The following is a 22,084-nucleotide window of genomic DNA, read 5'->3' on the forward strand; positions in this document are numbered from 1 at the left end:
TAACTTGAAAAAGTTAACTGTGATTGATTTGTCCATTAGCGGAGAATTAATAAGCAACGTTGCGTAACATAACACAACATGAGGCAACTAGATATTTTAACATTAATATTCTGTGTACAGACAACAGAATCAGGGCGTCTCTGAAATGGCAAAGGTAAGAGCAACACGGCATTCCTATCTGGAATCAGGCCTACGCTCCACGTTGGGAGTGAGTTGCACAAAAACAAAGGAGAAGCGCTTTAGAAACATTCCTATAAACCAAAAGCCTAAATACACAGTGAACTTTTGTTCACGCTACAGCGCACGTGGCACTCTTGGAGCAGTGGGAGTCACGGGGGCTACCACAAGACTCCATGACGGAGTCTCTCCCATCAAACCCAGGTGAATCCATTTCCAGGTGAGAGTCCAGCAGGCCGTCCTGCGAAGCATCCTTACAGAGTAAGGAAGGAAGAAAAGCTCAATTCACCGGGCTGATAACGAAACACTAAGTGTAAAAACAGCTCATGTTAACCACAGGAGGGAACAATATGTAGTCGGAGTTGAGTCAGGAGTCATGAAACATTCATCAATCAAGACGTTTAGACACGCTTCTCACCTTTTGAACCGACATCTCCTCCGCTCGACGCTCCTCCATTGACTCCTCCAGAGAATGGCCTGAAATCTCCATCTTGATACGGTGGGAGGGAATAGCCTTAACGTCATCCTCGGCCTCCCCTGCCACCAGTGGGGAAACCTGAGGGTAACATTTTATAATTATACTTGGGTTAAGCAAATGAGAATAAATACCATTAAAGCATGTATTAGTTTATTTATTTATTTTACCAGTCCCTCCTCATCCCCTGTTGCTTCAGGGCTGGATAAGGTGGCCTTGCTCATGGCTTCACTGATGGTCTGGGTCTCAAACTGAGGACAAGCTGCCTGAGCATTGCCGTCTTTGTCCCTCTTTCCTTTTAGCCAGTAGGTCTCAATTTCAACATTCCCCTAAAAGGAAGAAAAGAAACGAAAAAGATGTAGCTTTGGGCATGAGGGTTCCTTTCTTTTATGGATGGAAATAGAATGGTGGCGGATTCTTATTGGTTAAAATTGGCTGATGAAAAGTGAGTCTTGCTATATTGAGATTGGCCCCTGCAATCAGCTGCATGAGAAACCTTAGGGAGTCCCCTTTCTGCCATTATTACTGAATGTACAGCCTTTAATTTAGAGCCTATGATAAATTAGACAGACAAATCAACAAGCAAGCTTTGATTAACAGCTCTGAATGCTGAGCGTGTGGAACCCCCAGAGCGAGGAGCTTGAGAGTTATTATTGTTTTACACACAACCTGGTTTGGAAAACGTTCTTCTGAGTACAATAACACACTAAATGATAAACCTGACCTCACCCCCTGTTGGCGTCCCACCCCTTGTGATCAATTAAACTGTTTATCTGTTGAATCTTCAAAGCAGTGGGGTTTTTTAAACTAAATAAATAAATAAAACCAGAATTTTCCCCAAATGTTTGCCTCTGTTTTCAGTTATTTTGCATGATGACATCCCTATAATATCTACTGCATACCTGTAATATTCTGGAGCAGTATTCCAGATATGGTTTAAGTTCCTCATTTAAATTCAGAAAGTTTACAGTCTCACTGAAAATTCTAGCAAATAATAAAACTGTAGATTGGCAACAATGATCAAATATTCACCATTAGTGTTTCTTTAATAGATAATAACTTTCAAATAATGACACCAGTGTGATTTCAATTTCTAGCAGTAGGTTTTAATTGTCTTGCAATCATATTAAAAGGTTCTATTATGGGGCTATTGCTTAAAGTGCAGCATAGTGCTTTTAACCGTGGGCTTGCTCTGTGTGTTGCCAGAATCAAACTGAGAATAAGCACGTATTTCCAAAAAGCATTGAGGTTGATCAAGTAAAATAATAATATACTTTCTGTAAATCAGACATTTCTGAACACAATCACACATCATTAATGATTCCTACTGTGTGCATGCAAATCACAGTAAACATATGTTGTTAGTGTAGATAACCTGACCTTGATGGTAATGATGCCCCTCCTTTCAAATATAAAGTGACTTCCTTTCAGGTGTTCATAGGTGGCGCTGCTGAGCTGAATATGCATTTCCTGACAGGGAAAAAGGCAGTGACAGCAAAACTATTTACATATAACAATAATAATGAATAATTTGATTATTTATATCATGCAGGACTTTTTTTCCCACTCATTTCAGTGTGAAATCTCTCAGTGGAGATCTTTCTGTCTTTCTTCCCGTATCATTTCCTACTTTTCCATTGCTCTCCATGGCAGAGGCCGAGTGGACGGTGTCACCGTGAAGGCCGTAACGTGGCATCTTATGTCCCACTACACCTGCAACGACCATCCCAGAGTGGATCCCTGCAACAGGAATAACCGATGATAATCTATGGCTGTCAAACTCTGACGTAAAACAGGCTAACAGGTCCACAAGCACCCGACTCACCAACGCGGATGTGTATATTGTTGCCATTAGAGGGGTCTTTCAGGTGGTCGATGGAGCGAACCATATCCAGGGCCATGTCACAGATGTTATGTGCGTGATATTTTGTCTTCTCCGGAGCCCCAGCTACCACCATGTAAGCGTCGCCAATAGTCTCAACCTGAACAAACAAAAGGAACAGCAACTGTTCCAAAGCGGCAGTAATGTATCCGGTAAAAGTAGCAAAAAGGAAGTCTATTCAAACCTTGAAGACGCGGTGCTTCTCGCTGAGCGTGTCAAACAGTGTGTACATGGTGTTGAGCATGGAGACCACTTGCAATGGAGTGATGTGGCTGCAAATGCGAGTGAATCCCACTACATCGCTGAAAAGAATGGTCACATCTGGGAACACCTGGGAGAACGGATAGAAGAGATGATGAGCATGTAGGCTGGTATTCTGCACACACACACACACACACAGAGGTCAGGGAGGTCAGGCTTGTAGTATGTAAATTCACTAGCTAAATAATTTCACACAAACACTTGGCATGACAGAATCTAGTAAATTCCACACATCATTTGTCTCTGGTTGCATAATAATCAATGGCTAACTCTGGCATCTACTGTATGCAACACTATTTACAATCCTGACCTCACATGTATTCACTGATGGCTCTCCTTTACGCAGCCTTTTAGCCACCGGCTTGGGAATCATTCTGTACAAAAGGTCATCAGTCTTCTTCATCTCGTAGTCCAGCATCTTCATGCTCTCCTCCAGTTTACTGGACTTCTTTTGCTCCTGCATGGACGATGGAGAAGAACCAAAAAATAAAACCGCAAAGTGTTTATTCTATTTCTGCCATCGCAGGGCCATCGGTGATGCTGGTCCTGTAATGATGAGAGGAGCCAGCATTGCATAGTGCAGAGCACCAAGTCAAATGTTCACACATATCTAACGAGTAAACCTGTATGAGAGCCCGTTTCAGCTCCTCTGACTGCTGCGTTCCTGCCAGCACCAGGTCTCTGCTGGAGTCGTGCATGCTCAGGTCGTTGATGTACAAGCCAGTTTTAAACATGGCACCCAGGCTCTCCATCCTAGGAACACACATACACTTAGAGAAAAAGGGCAACACTGATAATACCAATAATCTACACAAAATAATTTAAAGGATCAATCTAACAGAAACGGCGTCTGAAAATGAAAGACAGTCACCCTGGGATGTGTGATTTGTAGTTTTCTATATTATGGTAAATATAATGCCATTGATATAATATGACAATGATTTAATATTTAAGTAGTTTAGTCATTACGAGCATTCGAGCATTTACTTGCATGGCAAAGTGTTTAAGAGGAGGAGAGAAATGTTTTCTTAATGCACTTAAAACAGTCTTAGTTGCAAACGGGTTCCCATTAAGCTCACAAGAGCTGCACTGTCTGATTACAAGCTAATTAGCAGCTCATTTCATGCATGATAAGTGCTGTTTAAATGGGCCCCTGATTTGATTCACTGCCCAGGCTTTTATTTCCAACCTTGTAATTCAGTTTAGGTCTTGCTGCTTTTTAGATTGCTTTGTTTTTCAACTGCAGCATTTTAATAAAGATCCAAGTCTGTGGGTGGCTGTTTGTGTGTGTGTGTGTGTGTGTGTGTGTGTGTGTTTGTGTGTCTGGCCCGTACACTGGGGTTCCCAGGAAGATGATGGACTCCCACTCTGGCATGTATCTCATTTGTCCTTTTAGTCTCAGGCAGCGGCTCCCATCACCCCAGCTCTCCATCGCATTAGCACTATTACAGTCTAAAAGAGGAGTATGATGAAATTCCAGCAATACAAGACGTTAAACTCAGCAGTAGACAAGCAATCACCAGACTTATTGTGGCCTAGCATTAATGCTGGAAGCGAGGGGGGAAAGCTAACCTCATTCTGTCTAAGAATATATATTTAATGGTCTTTGTTAGGTTTTTTTGTGAACAAAACTATTTCTTGGACAAGTGCAGTGACATACTGGAGTTCTTACAGGCCTGCAGCCACACAGGAAAAAAGATTTTAGACTTTTGTTACCGAAAGAAAAGTAAATGTTTTTTTTGCACATTTTTACCGCCACAAAATCATATTGTTTCCTTTACGCTTTTTCTTTGTGCAAATTAAACACAATGTTCCCTATTCCCACAAACACATCACAATGACAACAGCGGGGACGTTCTGTGCCTGCATGAGAGGAAATAACTCCCCATGCTGGAAGGCGGGTCTTTCTGGCAGTTAGTGGAAACTAGACGATGTACGACCGTGGATGGACACCACTGGACGATGAATCAAATGCTCATATCATAAAATTAGGGGGCATGGCCGCTGCCTGCTGGCTTTCCTTACTTACAAATCGCATCTTCTGCTTTTCGCTGAACAACCAGAGTAAAGTAAATCAAAGTCATTTCTCAACTCATGGTCCTGCTTGCTGATTCATTTGGGCATACTTGGCTGAAAGGCCACCAACTAGGATTGACAAGTGTCGCCAGACAAGGACACGCCAGCAAAAGCTCACAAACAGCGCTGATGCCGAGAGATGCATATTACTTGCTCTCAACAAGAGAACAAATAAGTTTATATACAAGCTTGTCATAGTCTTGCCTTAAAGTGAGGTTATTGTGAATTTTACCAACACCTGATTATGCACACAGTGAAAATCTATTATATAGACACAATTCCTGCTAGTCATGACCTTTGTAATCATCTCCAATGATGGACTGGAAAGCCATGAGCTCCACGTCTACATCCGCAGAACGATTGGCATTGTCATAGTCAGAATCTGTGGAAAGGTTAAGGGTGAACTGTCAGAGCCAGAAACATTCATGGTCAGTGCAGTTAAATCAATTTAAAGGTTCAGGAACAGGACAAAATAAATACCTAAGAGCTCCTAAACTCTCGACCTTAAATCAACAATGTTTTAAAGATAAAAAAAAAATGATGTTGAAGCTCGACAATATCATTTTAAGTACACGCCTGTTCTTTTGAAGTTAAACTTTATAATTGCCACTGACTCCAGTGATACTGCTCTGACTGACAAAAGGCCACTGAGTCCACACACACCAGAAACACACCCTTGCGACTGTTTGCATGACTTCCACTCTTACTCTGGACTCGGTTGTGAAGGTTTCTCTCTCTCTTCACGGGTTCTTTGGACATGATCTCAAATAGGTTGTTGGGGTGGGAGATGATCTGTGTGCAAATTGAAGATGATGTTTAACATGCCCTCGCTGACACAGGAACATGCGGGCGCATGTCATTACCATGTTCCAGGTGAACTCCACTAGCGGGCGAGCTAGCAAGAAGGCGTCGTTGATCTTCTTCCCGTCCAGATCAGGGAAGACTGTGGCCAGGCCTGAACCAACATTATGCACCACCATGTCCTAAGAAATCAAACAGCTGCAGCGACTGCTCATTCCTTTCACGCTTCGTTCCGTTTCTTAACATCCCATGATTGGTTTGCTGGGAAAGATCACCTGTCTGAAGACAATGTTGAACGGGAAGACCTCAAAGAAGAAGTCTGAGGTAATGGGCAAAATATCCTGCTCCTCCTCATCCCCCTTCATGATGTAGCGGTAGGCCGAGTTGTCAAAATTCAGCCTGCGCACACATACAGATCAAAATGATGAATGGTGCAAACCACGGCAGAAGTCGTCTTTACATGCTTCACTTGGTCCCAAAGCACAGAAGGATTAGAATTCAGAAATGTAACAGTGTTAATTCTGCTGATAATGACTCTTGTGACAGAAAAAACGTTTTGCGTCTAGGGCTTTAGACAGTAATGTGAATTAAGTCAGTGGTGTAGTGGTTAGCGCTGTCGCCCTACAGCAAGAAGGTACCAGTTCAAATCCCAACTGTGTGGAATTTATATGCTCCTCACGTGTCCGTGTGAGTTTACTCCGGGTTCTCCGGTTTCCTTCCACCTCCAGAAACATTCAATTTAGGTGAATTGATTACCTAAATTGTCTGTAGTTTGTGAGTGTGCACGTGAGTCATTGGTTGTCTATATGTGGCCCCGCGATGTGCTGGCGACGCATCCAAGGAGTACCACGCCTCTCGCGCATTGCGAGCTGGGATAGATGGGTGGGTGGATAGATGAAGCATTTGAAATGTAACAAGGAACCCAAGAGCTCAAAACCAAAAGGATTTGGAACCAAATAGTATGTGTTTTACTCATGAACAATACTTGAGTAAATACTAATTGCCTTTCATGTGTGTGTGTGTGTGCGCGTACCTCATGGTAACATGGGAGTAGTCACCAACCAGCTGCTCAGACAACACCTCCACGATGATGTCGGTGTCATAGAACTGCTTCCCCATCTGCCTGAGCTGCCCCATGGCGTAGTGCAGGTAGCCTTTGCGTTTACTCCTGCAAGTTGGCAGGACAGATGTCAATAATGTAAAAATGACTTCTGCAATTCCTTCTCTTCCTAAGCCAACGCTCTGCCAATCCTTGTCCTCCCTACACACCTGTAGTGGAGGGTGACTCCGGTGGCAGACTCCTCCTGGCAGAAGAAGGTTGGCGGTTGCACCTTGGGGTAGCTGAACCGGAGATACTCGTGGAGATTGTCAAGGCCATTGACAAAGTCACGCACATGACGGCCCAGCACCTGAGGGCAGAGGGTTGTTTGAGGTCAGACCATGTTTGAAGAGGTTGAGCTGCTGAAGGCTTACTCCACACATTTTAACCAGAAGAAAACTTTGTTCAAAACTACACTGGAGAAAAACGTGAAGACAAGAGGATGTGATAAGCGTTATTTTTGATTTGTACTTCAAACAATTTCTCACCCTCTACTGTTAGTATTTTCTTAATCACTTGCTGAGAACTGAAAATATTTTTGCAGACATTAAGTGCATTATTAAACTCTGAATTCATACTTCTTTCAAAGCATGGCCCTGTAGAAACGGCAGATGGTTGATTCAACAATGCACTAAACTGTGGCGCCTGTACACGAGTTCATTCTTTGATAGAGGAAGTCCTACTCATCATCCTTTTATACTGAATCAGCAGAATTTCTTTTTGAATGTCAATAAATGCAAGTCCCCTGGCTGAGCCAAGAATTTAAATCTCAATGGGATTCTCCAGATAAATTAAAGGTTAAATCAAAAATCAAGCAAGATAATAAAAATATAACGTATTTACATGCAATAACTTTTTACACCATAACCGTCACAATGCCGCTGGCTCTACAGTTTAATATCTGGTTTCCCCACAGCTCTGCCTCTTTTCACCTTCAGGATCCTGTCATAGCCGTACTTCCCAACGAAGCCCAGGAAATAGACGCCCCAGGAGTTCATCAGCTCGTGGTAGGGCGTTCCTGTCACGCCGCTGGCAGCCTTTGCGATACGGGGAATCACACTCTCGCTGTACACCTGCAAGCACAACCTATCATCAGTGAGGAAAAATATATGTTTTTGACAACAGGACTCTGAAGCTACTAGACAGAAGCAGACCGAGTGGAAATAATTGCCCTGCACAGAGACAGACAGCAGACATATCAGTATTTAATGCATGACATGAAACACTGTACCTGGTGAGTAACAAAAGAGTGTAACCTGACATCTGCTCTCTCTCTGATGAGCTTCCACACGTCATCTCCGTACGACTCCTTGATGAAGTCGTGAAGGCTCTCACACAGCACCCCGTACATTTTGTCTCTCCCCCAGCAGATGGGCTACCCAGCAGTCCTCCAAAAAGGTACCTGAAAGGGAACAAGAACAGCTCACAAGTGATGGCTTATTCTGAGTGCAGCAGCGCTTTTGTTTTCTCCTGCTCTCGGTGCGGCTGGGAAGTTTTGAACATCGTCAGGCTAGCCATCCAGGTGAGGTTTCATTCTGAAAGGCATCAGGGTCTAACAGTTTTTAAAGGTGCCCTTATTGCGCAAGTTCCTGCGTCTCAATTGGTTTCTTTTAGACAGCTGTCAGAACCTGGTGGCGCTGCTCCTCCCTCCATGTGACAAGAACACACTGTGGAGGCCACCTCTCAAACACAGATGCCACCAGTCATGAGAAATTCATTTCACTGTGGTCTTATTGTCCCTTTTCAAGAAAATTGGTGAAAGGACTGATTTGCCAATAAAACATAATGTCAAACCCAGTTTGTGGTTCACTGTAATAAACAACAGGATGTATTTAAGTGGCAGCTAGACTCTAAATACACACACAAGCCACCACGCATGATAGGATTTTTATGACTCATAACTGCTTTTTTGATTAAAAGAGCTCACATAAATTAGTTTCTTCCTTCTGCTTTTTTCAATATGTTGAGATATTTAATTCATTTATTTCCTGTGAGAAATGTTAAGTGGAAAAATGCTTCTCTGTTGATTCTCATGTTCAAAAATAAATGTCATTCATTCATTCTTTAGATGAACCTTTAAGGAACACAAACGATTCATCTTCAATAGTTTGTATGCAAAGGACTCGGATTGACTCCACATTTTATTTCAGAGGCTAGGAAGCTCCCCACTGGGAGCTTGTGGCATTACGGAGCAGGGCAGATGCAAAATCGATATCCAATCTCAACAAGGATAAACAAGAATATTTTCCCTGCAGACTCCTGCTGAGCACAATGAATCAATTTGAAGGGGGGGGCTGCTAGATGAAGACCAGTTTGATCTTGAAAACGGAATCCAAGTATAATGTGTGAGGATATCAAACAGAGGAGCTCGTGCAGAATCTGCCAAATTGTTAAATTAAAGGGGGGAAAACACTGTTTTATTATTCATTACAATCTTTTACAGAGATTCAGAGAATTTCCATAACTTACAGGAGAGTCGAGTGAATGAGTAGTAGAGGTGTCACGCCATTAAAATCAGAAGAGAAGCGTTAAACAAAAGAATCACAACCTCGCCGTTATGACAGCTGCTCCTACAAAACACGAGTAACCAGTCAAAAAAGACTAGATCGAGTAGATAAAAAGAGATTCATAGATATTTCATGTCTATGTTTGCTGCTTGGATGCTTGGCCTCACTTAGACTTCAGTGTCACTGTCTGGACAGCTGCTGTTAGAACGCACCCCCCCCCCCCCCCCACACACACACACACACACAGAGAGACTCAGATTAACATTAGAGGCTCGAGGCCAGGATGTAAATCTTTCTACTTGCCCCTTACGCTTAATCATGCTTTTATACCACCCTCAAAGAAAACACTCCCTCAAGCCATCGCTCTCTTAGTCCTTTGCTAAAATAGCCCAGTGAGGTAAGTGTGCAAGGCATCCTGGGATGAGTTTTATAGAGTCTTCCTTCCCAGCTCCAGTGTGGGATAAGCCACCGGGCCATCCAGACCCGTTCCGACCCCGGACATATAAAAAGGCAGGAGACCCAGGTAAGGCCCGAGGTAGCCTGGACATTTAGCAAACTGGGAGCACTGGGAGCAGGTCTGATAAACTGCTTCAAAATGTGAAGCTGCAGGGTGTGTTTGTTATTCAGTACATAGCCTATAGCTGTTTGAAGAACCTAAGTAGAACACTCAAAAGAAAGAACAAAGCTGCCTTTAATAATCAGTTGTAGATGTATGATCAAATCATATATGATTATTTATGTGGAAACCTTTGTGTCCATCAGAGGAGGCTGATGATGGTGATGCAGCCAGGTCAGGATAACACAACGAAGCAGAGGATGCTGCAGGCTAAGGTTCTGTCGACGGGGGCCAGAGGAGGTATGTGTTTAGATATGTTGACTTTTGAAACAGAGGTGACGTACACATCTCTAATATTTGCCAAACGAATGCGCTTCTGAACATGCATAAGGGTTTTTTACGCCGACTGCTTGGAATCCTTCTGCATGCCATTTGCATTTATATTTAAACCGTCAGTGTGCGATCACAGCTGGATCTGTCAGACGCAACTGTGTCAGTCACCACCTCGGGGCACATGCAATGTGATACACCCAAACCTCAGCAGTGTAAGATGGTTGTTGAAATTCCAGCGGCGGCTTCTCCCAGTTGCACGGTTGGTTTCCAGCACAGTCACGCCAGCAGCGCGTTGGAAACCGAGTCGCATAAACACAGCAAAATGTGACTCCCACCACATGATGATTTCACACAGTTCGATCAAAGCCATTTCCTCAAGGGTGACGCATGCCGAGGCTTGTCAAAACTGTTTTGGGGGCGGAGGGGAAATGGCCATCAGGCTTTGAACAAGTCTTTCAACCAAAGATCCTATTTATACACCGAGTTACCAATGTAACCCTGGATCACAACAAACATGTGGCACCCCTGACATCATCTTGAGGCTATTTGAGACCCTCTGCTGCACCATGATATAACACAAAAAGAGACCTGGGAGCAGAAGCTGTGCAGATACCAACTTAGTGATGCTGTGCATGGTTTGGCTTTTTATGTATCGGTTCACTTCAGCTGTTCGAAATCATCACAGTCAAGACGATCGGGGAAGACATTAGGATTTCCCAAAAGGGCCTTTCGTTAGTCTGTTCATTTCCCTCATCTCTTCAAATGTTGTGAAGTTAGGATGATCATTGTCTACTTTGCACCAATGTATTAATGCACAATGGCAATGATTACCAGCAGCCTCTGCTCTGATACTGCCGTTGTGAACGTGCACAGTGACAATAAAACCAGCCAACCCTCTATGCCTTCCATTTGTCTCCATCAGGTCTGAACCTGGGGAAGAAGATCAGCGTCCCGAAGGATGTGATGATGGAAGAGCTCAATCTTCCATCGAATCGAGGCTCTCGCATGTTTCAAGAGAGGCAAAAGAGGGCTGAGATGTTCACGCTGGAGAACATTTCCAGTGGCCTTCAGAGCAGCAGCTATGTAAGAAACAAGGCAGCAGTTCCCCCACGATGTCGCTGAACCGAAAGGTTCAAATCCCAGCACCGTTTGACCCTGATCAAATCATAATAATAAGCATCATCATCATCATCAAAAATCTTTGAAATTCTACCTATAAAATATGGACTCAAATTATCCTTATTAGTTTGATAGTTGTTCAGCTCACTAAAAACTTTCATCAGGATCTAGCTCCAAAGTGTACTGTTATTTTCCTCGTGTGTACGTGAAGAAAGACGTACAAGAATTCCTTGATGTAATGTTAAAAAAATGTAGGAAAACAAATTGTATCAAATACAATACAATAACCCTAACCCCAATATACTCCACATTTAATGGTTTCTTCCCTGTCAGATTCTCCACAGGCTGTTTAATCTCACTTAACATACAAACTGATCAAAAGAAAACTGGCACACACAAAAAGAAATCCTCCCCTTGGGATAGATACGTTTCAGGCAGTCTGCTTGCCAACTGAAATATAAAAATATGCAAAATAACATACTTGGATGTTCAGATCTCTTAATCCTAATTCCATTTTTGCACCATGAAACTAATCCACTGGCTAGGATAAGTCATCCCGCGTTGCACTTTGTATGATGACAATATGAAATGAGTAAATATTTGAATATTAAAATAAAATTGAATTCTGCTCAATTCCCAGGTCCAACCAGAGGCTGCTCCTCCTCTTCCTCCCCCTCACATCATCCCAGAGCCTCAGAGAGGAAAAGAGAACCAAGCTTTCCACCCCGCTGGGAAGCATAGCCTGGTCATAAACCTTCAAAAGACAATAGGCAAGATGGGCAGTCCCGAAATCCTCGCTCCAGGTAAATACATGGAGAAGAAAGGATTACCATGAAATGTAGAAATAAGTCGCAGTGAAAAAGCATTAACAGCATGTCACTGTAATCTGCTAGAGTTTCATAGGGAAGTACTGTGAGCAAAGCAATGCATTATATTTACGATCAGGCCCAGCAGGGGTCTGCATTTTGCAGCGTGGATGAATTCATCTGTGACCATCTTTGCTGAGAGTCACTGCTTACAGTGAATGAACTAATCTCCGTTGTTGGTGATTCACACTGAGATATAATTCCTGTGCTTATCGTTGACAGGAGCAGCAGTACTGATTTATGCCTACCGGTATATTAGAGTCGTTTGTGGTACCTGTGCTTTGCTTTATTTACAAATGGGGTTTATAATTAGTTTCCTCACTCAAGTTATTATCCCTTCTCTCGACGCAGGGGGGGGGGGGGGGCTTTGCTTGGTTTTAGTGCGAATAAAAATGTACCAAATTATAGCAACACAGTCTTAACTTCACCAGTTCTAGTGTGTTGTTGTTTTCTTTTTATTTTAAATCAGGATATTCTGGGCCTCTGAAGATAGTTCCTTATGAGAAGTTCAACACAACAGTAATCCCCAAATCCTACTGCTCCCCATGGACGGAGGCTTTGGGAGCCAACGAAGAGGCCCCGAGTTCCCAGCTGCCCCGGTTCCTGCCAATATCACAGCCATCCAGCCACAGGTGCTTCAACAGGTAAGCCTGGAAGTCCTGAACAAACACACGCTTCACCTAAATGCATCTTGATTTAACTGAGTGGACGCACAGGTGTTGAGACACAACACAGACCAACAGATGACTGAGTCATATCATCTGCCACAATCATCTCTTCCCTCAGTAGACATCGCTTCCCAGAGTTTGAAAGTGAATCCAGCTTCTCTGGCTTGAACACCCTTCATGTCTATTTTAAAATTGAAATTTGATCCGATGGTGGGGCTCAATGCTTTTATTGCCCACCCCAAATAACAGTGTACAAAAGGCTATCACCTCTCTCATGGCGCACAACGGCATCGTTCCAGTGGAACAGGACAGAGGATGAGCCTGATCGTGTGGGAGAAGATAGAATATATGAAAGACAAACTAAAGATCTCATCCAATCAAGACTCGTCGATCATTGGGTTCCTGCCATCCAGCTGGAACCGTACGCCAGCGGAGGGATCCGTCTACACTCTTAAGACTGAGACCCCCTGTGTCTTTCTCCCATTAACAGGACTGGTTATGATGACCGGACTTGTGATGCACGTTTGGTTCTGCCCAGTCTCAAATATGATGCACTCAGCCTGTTTGTGTCTTAGGGCTGCAGTTCCATTTCGGGGACCTATGGCCAGCGAGAGGGTGATCCCCGAGGTCAGCGTCGAGGTCGTCCAGCCCAGGACGCTGCCCGGCATCTCTCAGGCACACATGCACCAACGGCCGAACTTCAACAGAGCACCCAGAGGATGGGGGCTTGATCGTTGCCCCGAATCTAATGAACTCTAAAAAAGGGGGGCAGACCCACTACAGACTAGACGAGAGCACTGATCCGTTTGCTCCCAAGATTATTGTCAAGCAGAGAATAACACGTGCGTGTCATGCAAAATGTTTTGCTTCTGCCAAGTAGCTTGATCGGCAGCAGTGAGTGATGGAATCGGCTTTTTACCACTTCCCGTCCTCTTCTGATGCACATTTTACTTTTGTGTAAGAACAGGCAATATTAGAATACCGGTATACGCAGCAGTTAAAATGCAGGTTAATAAATTAATAATGTTCAGGCAAAATGATTAATAAAACTGTCAATTTAATGACGATTTCAAACAACAATTTATAGAAAGCCTTTCAATGAACTAAGTCGCTGTTGTGGAACATTGAAATTGCGTCAAATAAAAATGTATACGCAACTGAAAATTAAGGTAAAAAAACGCTCCGATTTTTACTTCACCCGATGCAGAATGTGACAAATACAAGTTTATGCACAGTATACATTTCTACATGTACAACGGCTCCAAACACAGGAGCATGTAAAACCCAATCACATGGGCCAGTGCTTTCAATTACAAGTTAACTTCCACTGTTAAGGAAGTTGTTTTCTACTTCTTAATGGTGAGCAGTGACAAATTAATCAGGTAAGATGAGACAGACAGGTGAGTTCATCGACTGCACTGCAGGTGGCATAACGGGGCACACGGTTTCCTGAAGCCAGAACCGTTTTCTAGGCAGCGTGTCTTATCCATGGAATCACCTGCAGGTTTCGGGAGCACTGGAAACACCTGACCGGGCTTGACAAAAAGAAAACGATGACACTCGAGCAGCTAATCGCCATGACGGGAGCCATGTGCTGCATGGGCACCCATGCGCTGCGGGTCCTGGGACGGGTAGTGGATTTGACCAGGAGGTCTCATGCTCATTGGAGGAGGCATAGGTGGAGCCATGGGGCCCATGTGATGAAACATTGGAGGACCAAAGCCTGTGAAGCAGATGAAAAGAAGAAAAAACAGCATTAGACATTTACTCTTTAGATCAGTTTTTAAATCCGTTCCACCAAACTGCATAATGAACACATTCTACTCAGCAGCTGGGTGGAAGCTATAAAGACAGATCAAGGATGGCAAAATGAATAGTGCTATGTTATATGACATCTGCTGCATCTCTATGGTGACAATCCTACCTGGAGGAGGAGGGTTGATGCCCGGAGGTGGAGGCAGAGCTATATTCAGGATGGCAGGAGACGTGCTCGGGTCCAGGTTGAAGTAGTTTGCAGGAGCTTCTTCATCTAAAGGTGGTGGTGGAGGAAGAGCTATAACAAAGGGGCAAAAAATATTAAAGTAACAAACATCCATCAAAACAATTCTGTAGATTATGAACACACACAAAAAAAGAACGAACTACTGATACTCCAATGTATTGTCAATGTTAACAGGATTTACCGAGGTTTTATAAAAATAGATTTAATGTCATTATTAATCCAGGGACCATTCCTCTTGTATACTGATGTGACCGGGGTCAGCCTGATTGGTTGAGCCAACATACAGAAATTGGGTGGCTGCACATCAATAGATTTGTGGTTCTTCATCAAATGTTGTTTTCTATTTTGACTTTGTTGCAGCATGACCACAATTATTTCCCCAAAACACATCTAAATGCCAAAGTTACCTGAAGTTAATGTAACTGTACACAGACTCCCAATAACACCGATGAGGGACCAGTTCAATTTGCACTTACAGATTGCTATGCTAACTCTCTCTGCATTGGCAGACTCACCTCCAGGCAGACCAGGTACCGGATCGAGTCTGGTGCCCATCTCACTGACACCATCTTTTAAGCCCTCCTTCCCTCTTGCTGCCTGAGACCTAAAAGACAAACCACACATAAGTTACTCCCATTGATCACAACACTTCCTCTGAAAACGTGCGGGAAGCAGAACTTTGTTGGAAATAGAAAATGTCACAAGCCTTCTAATTCTTAACATGGTGAAATTTTTATTGAGTCAAATAATAAGTAACGTCAGCAGTTTGCTCTCAATTCAAAGATGGTGGCAAATGATCGCAGCTCCTCCTTAGGTTGTGTTAGGAGTTCCACTCACACAAAGTCATCGGTGCTAGCGACTCGGATGTTAAACTTTTACCTTCCCCACTTGACAGTGAGCCTCCGTCCATTGATGATGAGTTTATTGAAGCACTTTTCAGCAGCCGATTCAGCTGCCTGCCGTGTGGCAAACTGGATGAAGGCACACTGCTGCCTCTGGACTATGGTAATGGTGCGGATCTCACCAAACTGGTAAAAGTGACTCCTGCAATATAACAGGCAAATGTTTGATAGACTCAAAACACAAATAATTTAAATATATTAGCAATCCTTTCTATGTCAGGAATGGGATGCTATTCAAACTACAAAAATCAAAAGTCGTGAAATGAATTAGAAGTCTTTACTTGAGATCTCCATCTGTGACAGTATCCCCCAACCCCCCTATGTAGAGGGTGCTGATGGACTTGTCCTCTGGTGGGTCCAGCCGGGGCATAGTTGAGGCCCGTTTAAGCAACTTGTCAGCCACTGGGTCATTGATGCCATAGTAACGGTCCTTAATGTTCTGGTCGGCAAGAGGGTCATCGGGATCCGTGGGCTTTTCATGCCTGTGTTAAAAGACCCAGAAAGAAAAAAAAAATACAACTTTAACAAATATAAAGCAAATAAATAGGGGGAAAGAAGCAACAAAAACACAATTTAATAAAGTCTAAATGAACTATGATAACAGACTAGTTAGGTTTTGCCTACTATTAAATATAAACAAACAGTTAATAAAAGCAAGAATGCACCACATCAATAAACACATCCAATGTCTCATACTGTATCCATGTTTTAGTATTCATAAAGACACTCCCCATACCACAGCATTAACTTCTGTAAGTTGAGCTGATAGGTGGAGAGGGAGACATTTGGAAAATATTCTAACATACCAAGCATGCTGAATACTGTGTTGCCACAGTAACCAACAGTTTGTCCCTAAAAGAATGGAAATGTAGGCTGTTTAATGGCATTTCACCCACCTGTAGGGACACTCCTCGCCCCTCTTACACTCTCCTTTTACCCAGAAGGAGCAGATGTGTGGCCGGTTCCTCTTATAATACGGAGTGGTGCGAGCAAGTTTCAGCAACATGTCGCTAGAGCTGGGGGCTTTACCAAGCTGGCCCACTGGCCGAGTCCCATCAGTGTTGGCTAACTGAAAACACAGAGGTCCACACAGACACAATGAATACAGGAGACCACTTTAGTGAACAAGAATCTAGCTAAGCCATACTTTAATACGTCATATGTCAAGCTGAAGGATAGTTTTATCAGAATGTGTTCTTTATGCTAATAGGGGCAACATTCCCTTGCTTCTGCTCGACTCACTGTTAGGGTTAAGGTTAGTTACCAAGTCGTCTGTTTATAAGAATCTATAAAAGCTTACAACATGCTTATTAAGCTATTCAAGCGCATCAATATTTTCTTACAGCCAACATCCCTATAAATCAGATTAACGTTGACCACCAGAATCAATCTTAAACATGTGAAAACGAAGATACCCTAAAAATTGCCCAAGACATACTGACATAGAAATTCCACAGCCAGTATTCAGCAGTTGGAAAAATCAAAAGACTGCAGGAAATGTGAACTGGATGAGGGCCAGCTAATTAAAACAAGTAAAAGGAAGACTTTTGTCTGAATCAGAAAGCCTTTATACCTCTCTCTCCATGTTCTGTGTGTAGTACTCTTTGTTCACATCTGACTTCGGAATGTCCTCTTTAACTGAAAGCCCAGTATCTCTGACCTGGATAGGCAACCCTGTGAAAGACAATGTGCAACAATGGGGTTAACTTAACTTGCATAAGTATGATTCAGCTAACTATAATAATAATAATTATCCATACTACAACTAAATATTACAAAAGGTCAGCCAACAGAGACTCACCGTACTCCAAGTCCAGCAAACATGTCTGACAAACATTCTTCATTTTACTACAGGTCTGACAGACCTCCGTCTTCTTGAAACGCATTTGTGTCCCCGGACACCATCGGAACACAGTAAAAGGACGAGCACAGATCTGATTGGCAAACAAAACAATAACATGCTTTTTTCCATCCCACGGGAATTGTACTGTAAAATATGAAGTTAAAGTACATGATTGGGGTTGAAAATATCACTTCAAAATGTACCTTGCACTCTTTTCCATGCTTCTCCTTTGTCTGTAAACAAAGCATAAACAAATTTGAGCTCTACGAGAATACCTCATTCAAGCCTATTCCTTTTCGTAAGGCATCAGTGCTCACTTACCATTCGGATATAAGGGTTTTCTCCTAAACATGTCTGGCACAAAATTGGAAAATCCTGAGGGCAAGAAAAAAGAAAAGGTTAACTTTGTAAAATATCAGCATATCTGTTGTTGACTATAGAGTTCCCTGTTGTAAATAAATGATCCAAAGCAGAGATTTGGCCAGGAATTTGTTTTTCACCCTCTTCTCTTGACATCATGGTCAACACAAGGAGTGGAACAGGCCTCACAATCATTTTGCCATCTGTTAAGGGATGATGTTTCAATCAAGTGCGAGATGCTGAAAATGACCTTCCTTTAATCCACCCAACTGACAGCATCAGCAACACACCTAAATATAGGCAGCTCTATTGGCTCAAATATCAACCACACAGACTAGGGTTGCAAAGTTTATATTCTGACATCTTGATAAAGTCAACATTGGCTGAAGGGCCTGGTGTGTCATGTTACAAGAGGCCTTATAAAGGAGGAGTTGAGACTGTGCAAATTCAAGATCAAGATCCTAAACAACTTTACAGTGGGCTGGTCATCCAGGGTTAAACGACTTCGTCGTTGAACATTACTGTAATTCATGAAAATTCGTTTTATTATGGTTAGCTTCTCTAGCGGCAGTGGCGGTTCGAGTCCCAGACGTCCACCGGTTCGAGTCCCAGTCCAGACGTGGAGTGCGGCCTTGAGCAAGGCACCGTACCCCCAAAACTGCTCCGGGCGCGCCGATCATGATGGGCGCCTTCACCCCATTCCCTCTCAGCATGCTAAAACCCATGCGCGTGTGGTTGTTTCAAGGGGCCCGTTGTACTAGTAAATGTACTGTGTAAAAATATAAGCCTTCTTTCTTTCCGTCTTACACTTCTAGCGCTAGCTTTGACTGCTAGACAAAGCTAACTTTACCACAAATAACTTCGAACTTGGCGGAAATTGACTCAAGTATTTTATTTGCCGTCTATTTTCCGTAACTCAACACTATTAGGTACAGACGACAAAACGGCGTATTTAGACTCAACATGAAAATGCAGATATGTTATAAAGCTAACAGCCACGCTTCTACTATTAATGCTAGCTAGCAGGAAGCTAACTAGCTACCAAGCTAATCCGCCACATACGCGGCAAATCGGGATAACGAACGACTATGTCCGTCAATGTAATGTTTTTTAAAGAATTTCCTTTAATTTCTTGAACAATTTCACAAACTATAAGACCACTTAAACGTACCGCGTCTTCCCAGTTCTGTCTATTGTACGTGTTAGATCCTAGGGACGTCGCCATTTTGAGGACGGTGGGCCAAACGTCGATGGGCGCGAGATGCGTTAGACCACAATGCACCGCGCCACAGAGCTGCGCTTCACCTTCAGGTGTCGCCCTATTTCAAGAACGTATCAGTATGAATAGAAAATGTAGAAGCAGAAAGTACAATATTAAAATGTAGAAATAGACCCACAAATATTGGCAGGTATAAAATATGTATACTGTATTTCAATTGAGTTGTATGGGTTGTGTTTTTAGCTACATAGAATTATGAATATATCATATATTTCTACTCCACAAATTCCAACTGTATTTTGCGTTCAATCATGTGATCAAGTTTTCAGTTGTTTTTGAAATCTTATTATAGATTTAGCACGCATAAATTAGGATCAGCTTGTATCAATATTATTTAATAAAGAACTCAAAATAAACAACTAATAATTGTGTAGTAAAAACAAATGCGCTCTAATTTACTTTTTAACATTTATTTCATCATCATATTTTAGTTTCACAGTGGCCACTCAAACAAAATTAAGTATTTTACCTTTAAACCTTCATGTATATTTTGCTGGCACCCTGCGATGAACTGGCGGCTTGTCCCGCAACCCGGCAATGTACAAAGCGGTCCGGAAAATGAATGAATGAATGTTTCTGTACTGTGAGGTAGCATAAATTACGCCACCTCTCATTACTTGTTTAAGCGAGACAGACAGACTAATTGGTGACTGTGTGTGAGCCTGTGTAAGCCAATTGAGTAGTCCACTTAATCATGTATCTCTCCACCTGTTTCAATTCAGGTCAGTGTCTTTGTTAGGTTGAACTCCCATTGGTGGTGCAATGGATTTTTGAGATTATGTTTGGACATTAAGTCTCTCATGTTTATTTAAAGACAGGGTGATGCCGTGGAATTAACTGAAAGGGACTGGAGGCTGGGGATTCTTTCACAGTGCAGCTGTGATGTCAGAAAAGGAAGACGCTTTGTATACTACATCCACATACCTCTACAAGTCTGAATCATTGACCATTGGTTATGATTAATTGCATTATGCTCTACTGATTAGTGATAAATAATTGCTTCTGCAATCATCTTTGTATAAGAAAGGGCCAGACTGAAATCTCTAGTAGCCTCCTTGCTCAGATCCTTGAGTGTGCAGTGCATGTGCCTTATCCTGTGTTCAGTTGGACAGCAATTTAAACCTGGGATTATGGCGTCCTCTGTTTTAACAATGTTGTGCGACTGCATCTTCTCAATCATGTGCAGTGGATTAGACAGTCAACGCTATTTTGAAGGAGGGCTTTGTCTTGAATTGGACAACTCCTTGATCAAAATGACAAATCTCATGAGCCACAAGGTCAGAGGAGTAAGTATATAAATAAGTATACTCCACTAATCCATACCTGCTATACGCTGATGTTGATCCCAAGAGTTGTGATGGTTCTGTTCATTTAAAAGCCAGTTGCTTTCCAAAGAACTATATTTGGCCAGCAATCCGTTTTCTATTGGCATAATTCATAAATGATTATAGATTATAAGAGATACGCCACTCAATTGATAATTAAAATATCAGGTAAAATTGTGTATTATTAGGTCATGACAAGAGCGTCCCAATGTTATTAAACACTAAAAGGAATGAAGCATGAATGCCTGTTTTGAGACTTTGATGGATCACACTTGAAGATGCGTTGGCGCTTCAATAGCCTGCAGGGTTGTTGTGTCTAATTATTTCTGAGCACCAAGTCCTTAAAAATTAGAATTAAAAAACCCCAAAACGTTCAAAGCAATCCCAACAACACAAACGCATTTAAATCACTCTCAGGTTATTACATCTCACAGTGTGGAGAGCAGGGGACGCAGCGGAGAATGGCGCCCCCTGTCGTCGGTTAAGGGTCACTGCCAGTGGACGGAGCTGCAGAGAGACGGAGGGGAGAGGTAGAGGGATAGAGAGAGAGAGAGAGAGAGGGAGAAGGGCATTCTCAGATTTCCCGTTTCCCCCCTCCACTCGAGTCCGCCGCGCCGCTTCCACGCATCACGACGTGCGCCCGGCGTCCCCGGAACTCGCGTTAACGTCAGCCCCGACGCGGTGAGTGGATCGACGCGACAAGCAGCGGCAGCACGTCCGACTCAGCGGCCGCTCGGCTCGCTGCTCGGTTCGGTTCGGTTCTCGGGCCAGCCCGGCGGAGAATGAGGCCAGCCTCTCGGCCTGACTCTCTTCCCCCCTCGTTGGGAACATTGAAGCCCGGGGAGGGGGGGGGGGGCGCCGCGGCGAAGCCTCGGGCGTAGCATTCATCCCCGGTCCGCGTGGATGATGATGGAGGAGCCGTGGAGGAGCCCCGTTGTTGTTGTTGTTGTTGTGATTATTTACACGGCGCAGGAGGCTAAACTTGTTCGTGTAACTTCGCAGCAGCTGCGACGTAAATCCGTTACACGTCCAGCATCACGACAACTTTGGGTGCAACAATTCGAAGCAACGTCGCAAAACGCGCGCACGAGTGTTACGCACTGACGTGTCTCGTGCGAGTGGAAAGGCCACGCGTGTGCGTGTGCGCGCAAATTCGTGGTTCTAAAGGTCGGCACCGACTGTCCAGCCACCTTCATCTAATGCACGAGAAAGCAGGATTAGAGACGCGGTGAGAAGGCAAGGAGAACTAAATCATTACCGTGAGAATGACGTCACAGAACGTGGATTCATTGGGATGGAGGATCTGTGTTGTGACGTGTTACGTCTACCTGTAAGGCATCAAGTGTTTTCTAGCCGTAAACAAAAAGGACAACGTTTTTTTTAAATTGTGTTTTAGGTTTAGGATGTACTTTTTAAATAAGAGCTATTTAAAAAAAAAAAAAAAGAAGATAAATATTTTAAATGTGTGTTTAATGTTGCACAGCAGCTCTTGCACCCAATGAGGCTGTGACTTCTTCTTTTGAATCCGACCTTTTTCAGATTTCACTCGAGTC

The 22,084-nt window shown here is 43.2% G+C and overlaps 3 protein-coding genes across 3 annotated transcripts; 1 reads left to right on the plus strand and 2 right to left on the minus strand.

The window, feature by feature from the left end:
• Window positions 1–289: 289 nt before the first annotated feature.
• LOC137895296 (soluble guanylate cyclase 88E-like) lies at window positions 290–8,122 on the minus strand. The gene is made up of 18 exons (XM_068740777.1): window positions 8,003–8,122; window positions 7,704–7,844; window positions 6,942–7,081; window positions 6,706–6,840; window positions 5,948–6,071; window positions 5,735–5,854; window positions 5,579–5,663; window positions 5,167–5,253; window positions 4,130–4,247; window positions 3,419–3,548; window positions 3,106–3,252; window positions 2,719–2,865; window positions 2,478–2,634; window positions 2,283–2,392; window positions 2,033–2,122; window positions 823–981; window positions 596–733; window positions 290–430 (listed from the first exon to the last, which is right to left on the minus strand). The coding sequence occupies exons 1-18, from the start codon at window positions 8,120–8,122 to the stop codon at window positions 290–292; spliced, it is 2,289 nt and encodes a 762-aa protein (XP_068596878.1).
• Window positions 8,123–9,742: 1,620 nt separating this feature from the next.
• Window positions 9,743–13,709, plus strand: LOC137894762 (myozenin-3-like). The gene is made up of 6 exons (XM_068740223.1): window positions 9,743–9,801; window positions 10,041–10,134; window positions 11,090–11,250; window positions 11,927–12,089; window positions 12,622–12,796; window positions 13,396–13,709. Exons 2-6 carry the CDS (start codon window positions 10,050–10,052, stop codon window positions 13,577–13,579), a joined length of 768 nt encoding a protein of 255 aa, XP_068596324.1. The 5' UTR covers window positions 9,743–9,801; window positions 10,041–10,049; the 3' UTR covers window positions 13,580–13,709.
• A 148-nt stretch (window positions 13,710–13,857) lies between these two features.
• rbm22 (RNA binding motif protein 22) lies at window positions 13,858–19,174 on the minus strand. The gene is made up of 11 exons (XM_068740222.1): window positions 19,099–19,174; window positions 17,889–17,942; window positions 17,771–17,800; window positions 17,526–17,658; window positions 17,298–17,398; window positions 16,621–16,793; window positions 16,006–16,206; window positions 15,702–15,866; window positions 15,338–15,426; window positions 14,745–14,873; window positions 13,858–14,543 (listed from the first exon to the last, which is right to left on the minus strand). The coding sequence occupies exons 1-11, from the start codon at window positions 19,150–19,152 to the stop codon at window positions 14,389–14,391; spliced, it is 1,284 nt and encodes a 427-aa protein (XP_068596323.1). The 5' UTR covers window positions 19,153–19,174; the 3' UTR covers window positions 13,858–14,388.
• Window positions 19,175–22,084: the final 2,910 nt, after the last annotated feature.

Source organism: Brachionichthys hirsutus, chromosome 6, assembly GCF_040956055.1.
Source record: "Brachionichthys hirsutus isolate HB-005 chromosome 6, CSIRO-AGI_Bhir_v1, whole genome shotgun sequence".
NCBI classification, from domain to species: domain Eukaryota; kingdom Metazoa; phylum Chordata; class Actinopteri; order Lophiiformes; family Brachionichthyidae; genus Brachionichthys; species Brachionichthys hirsutus.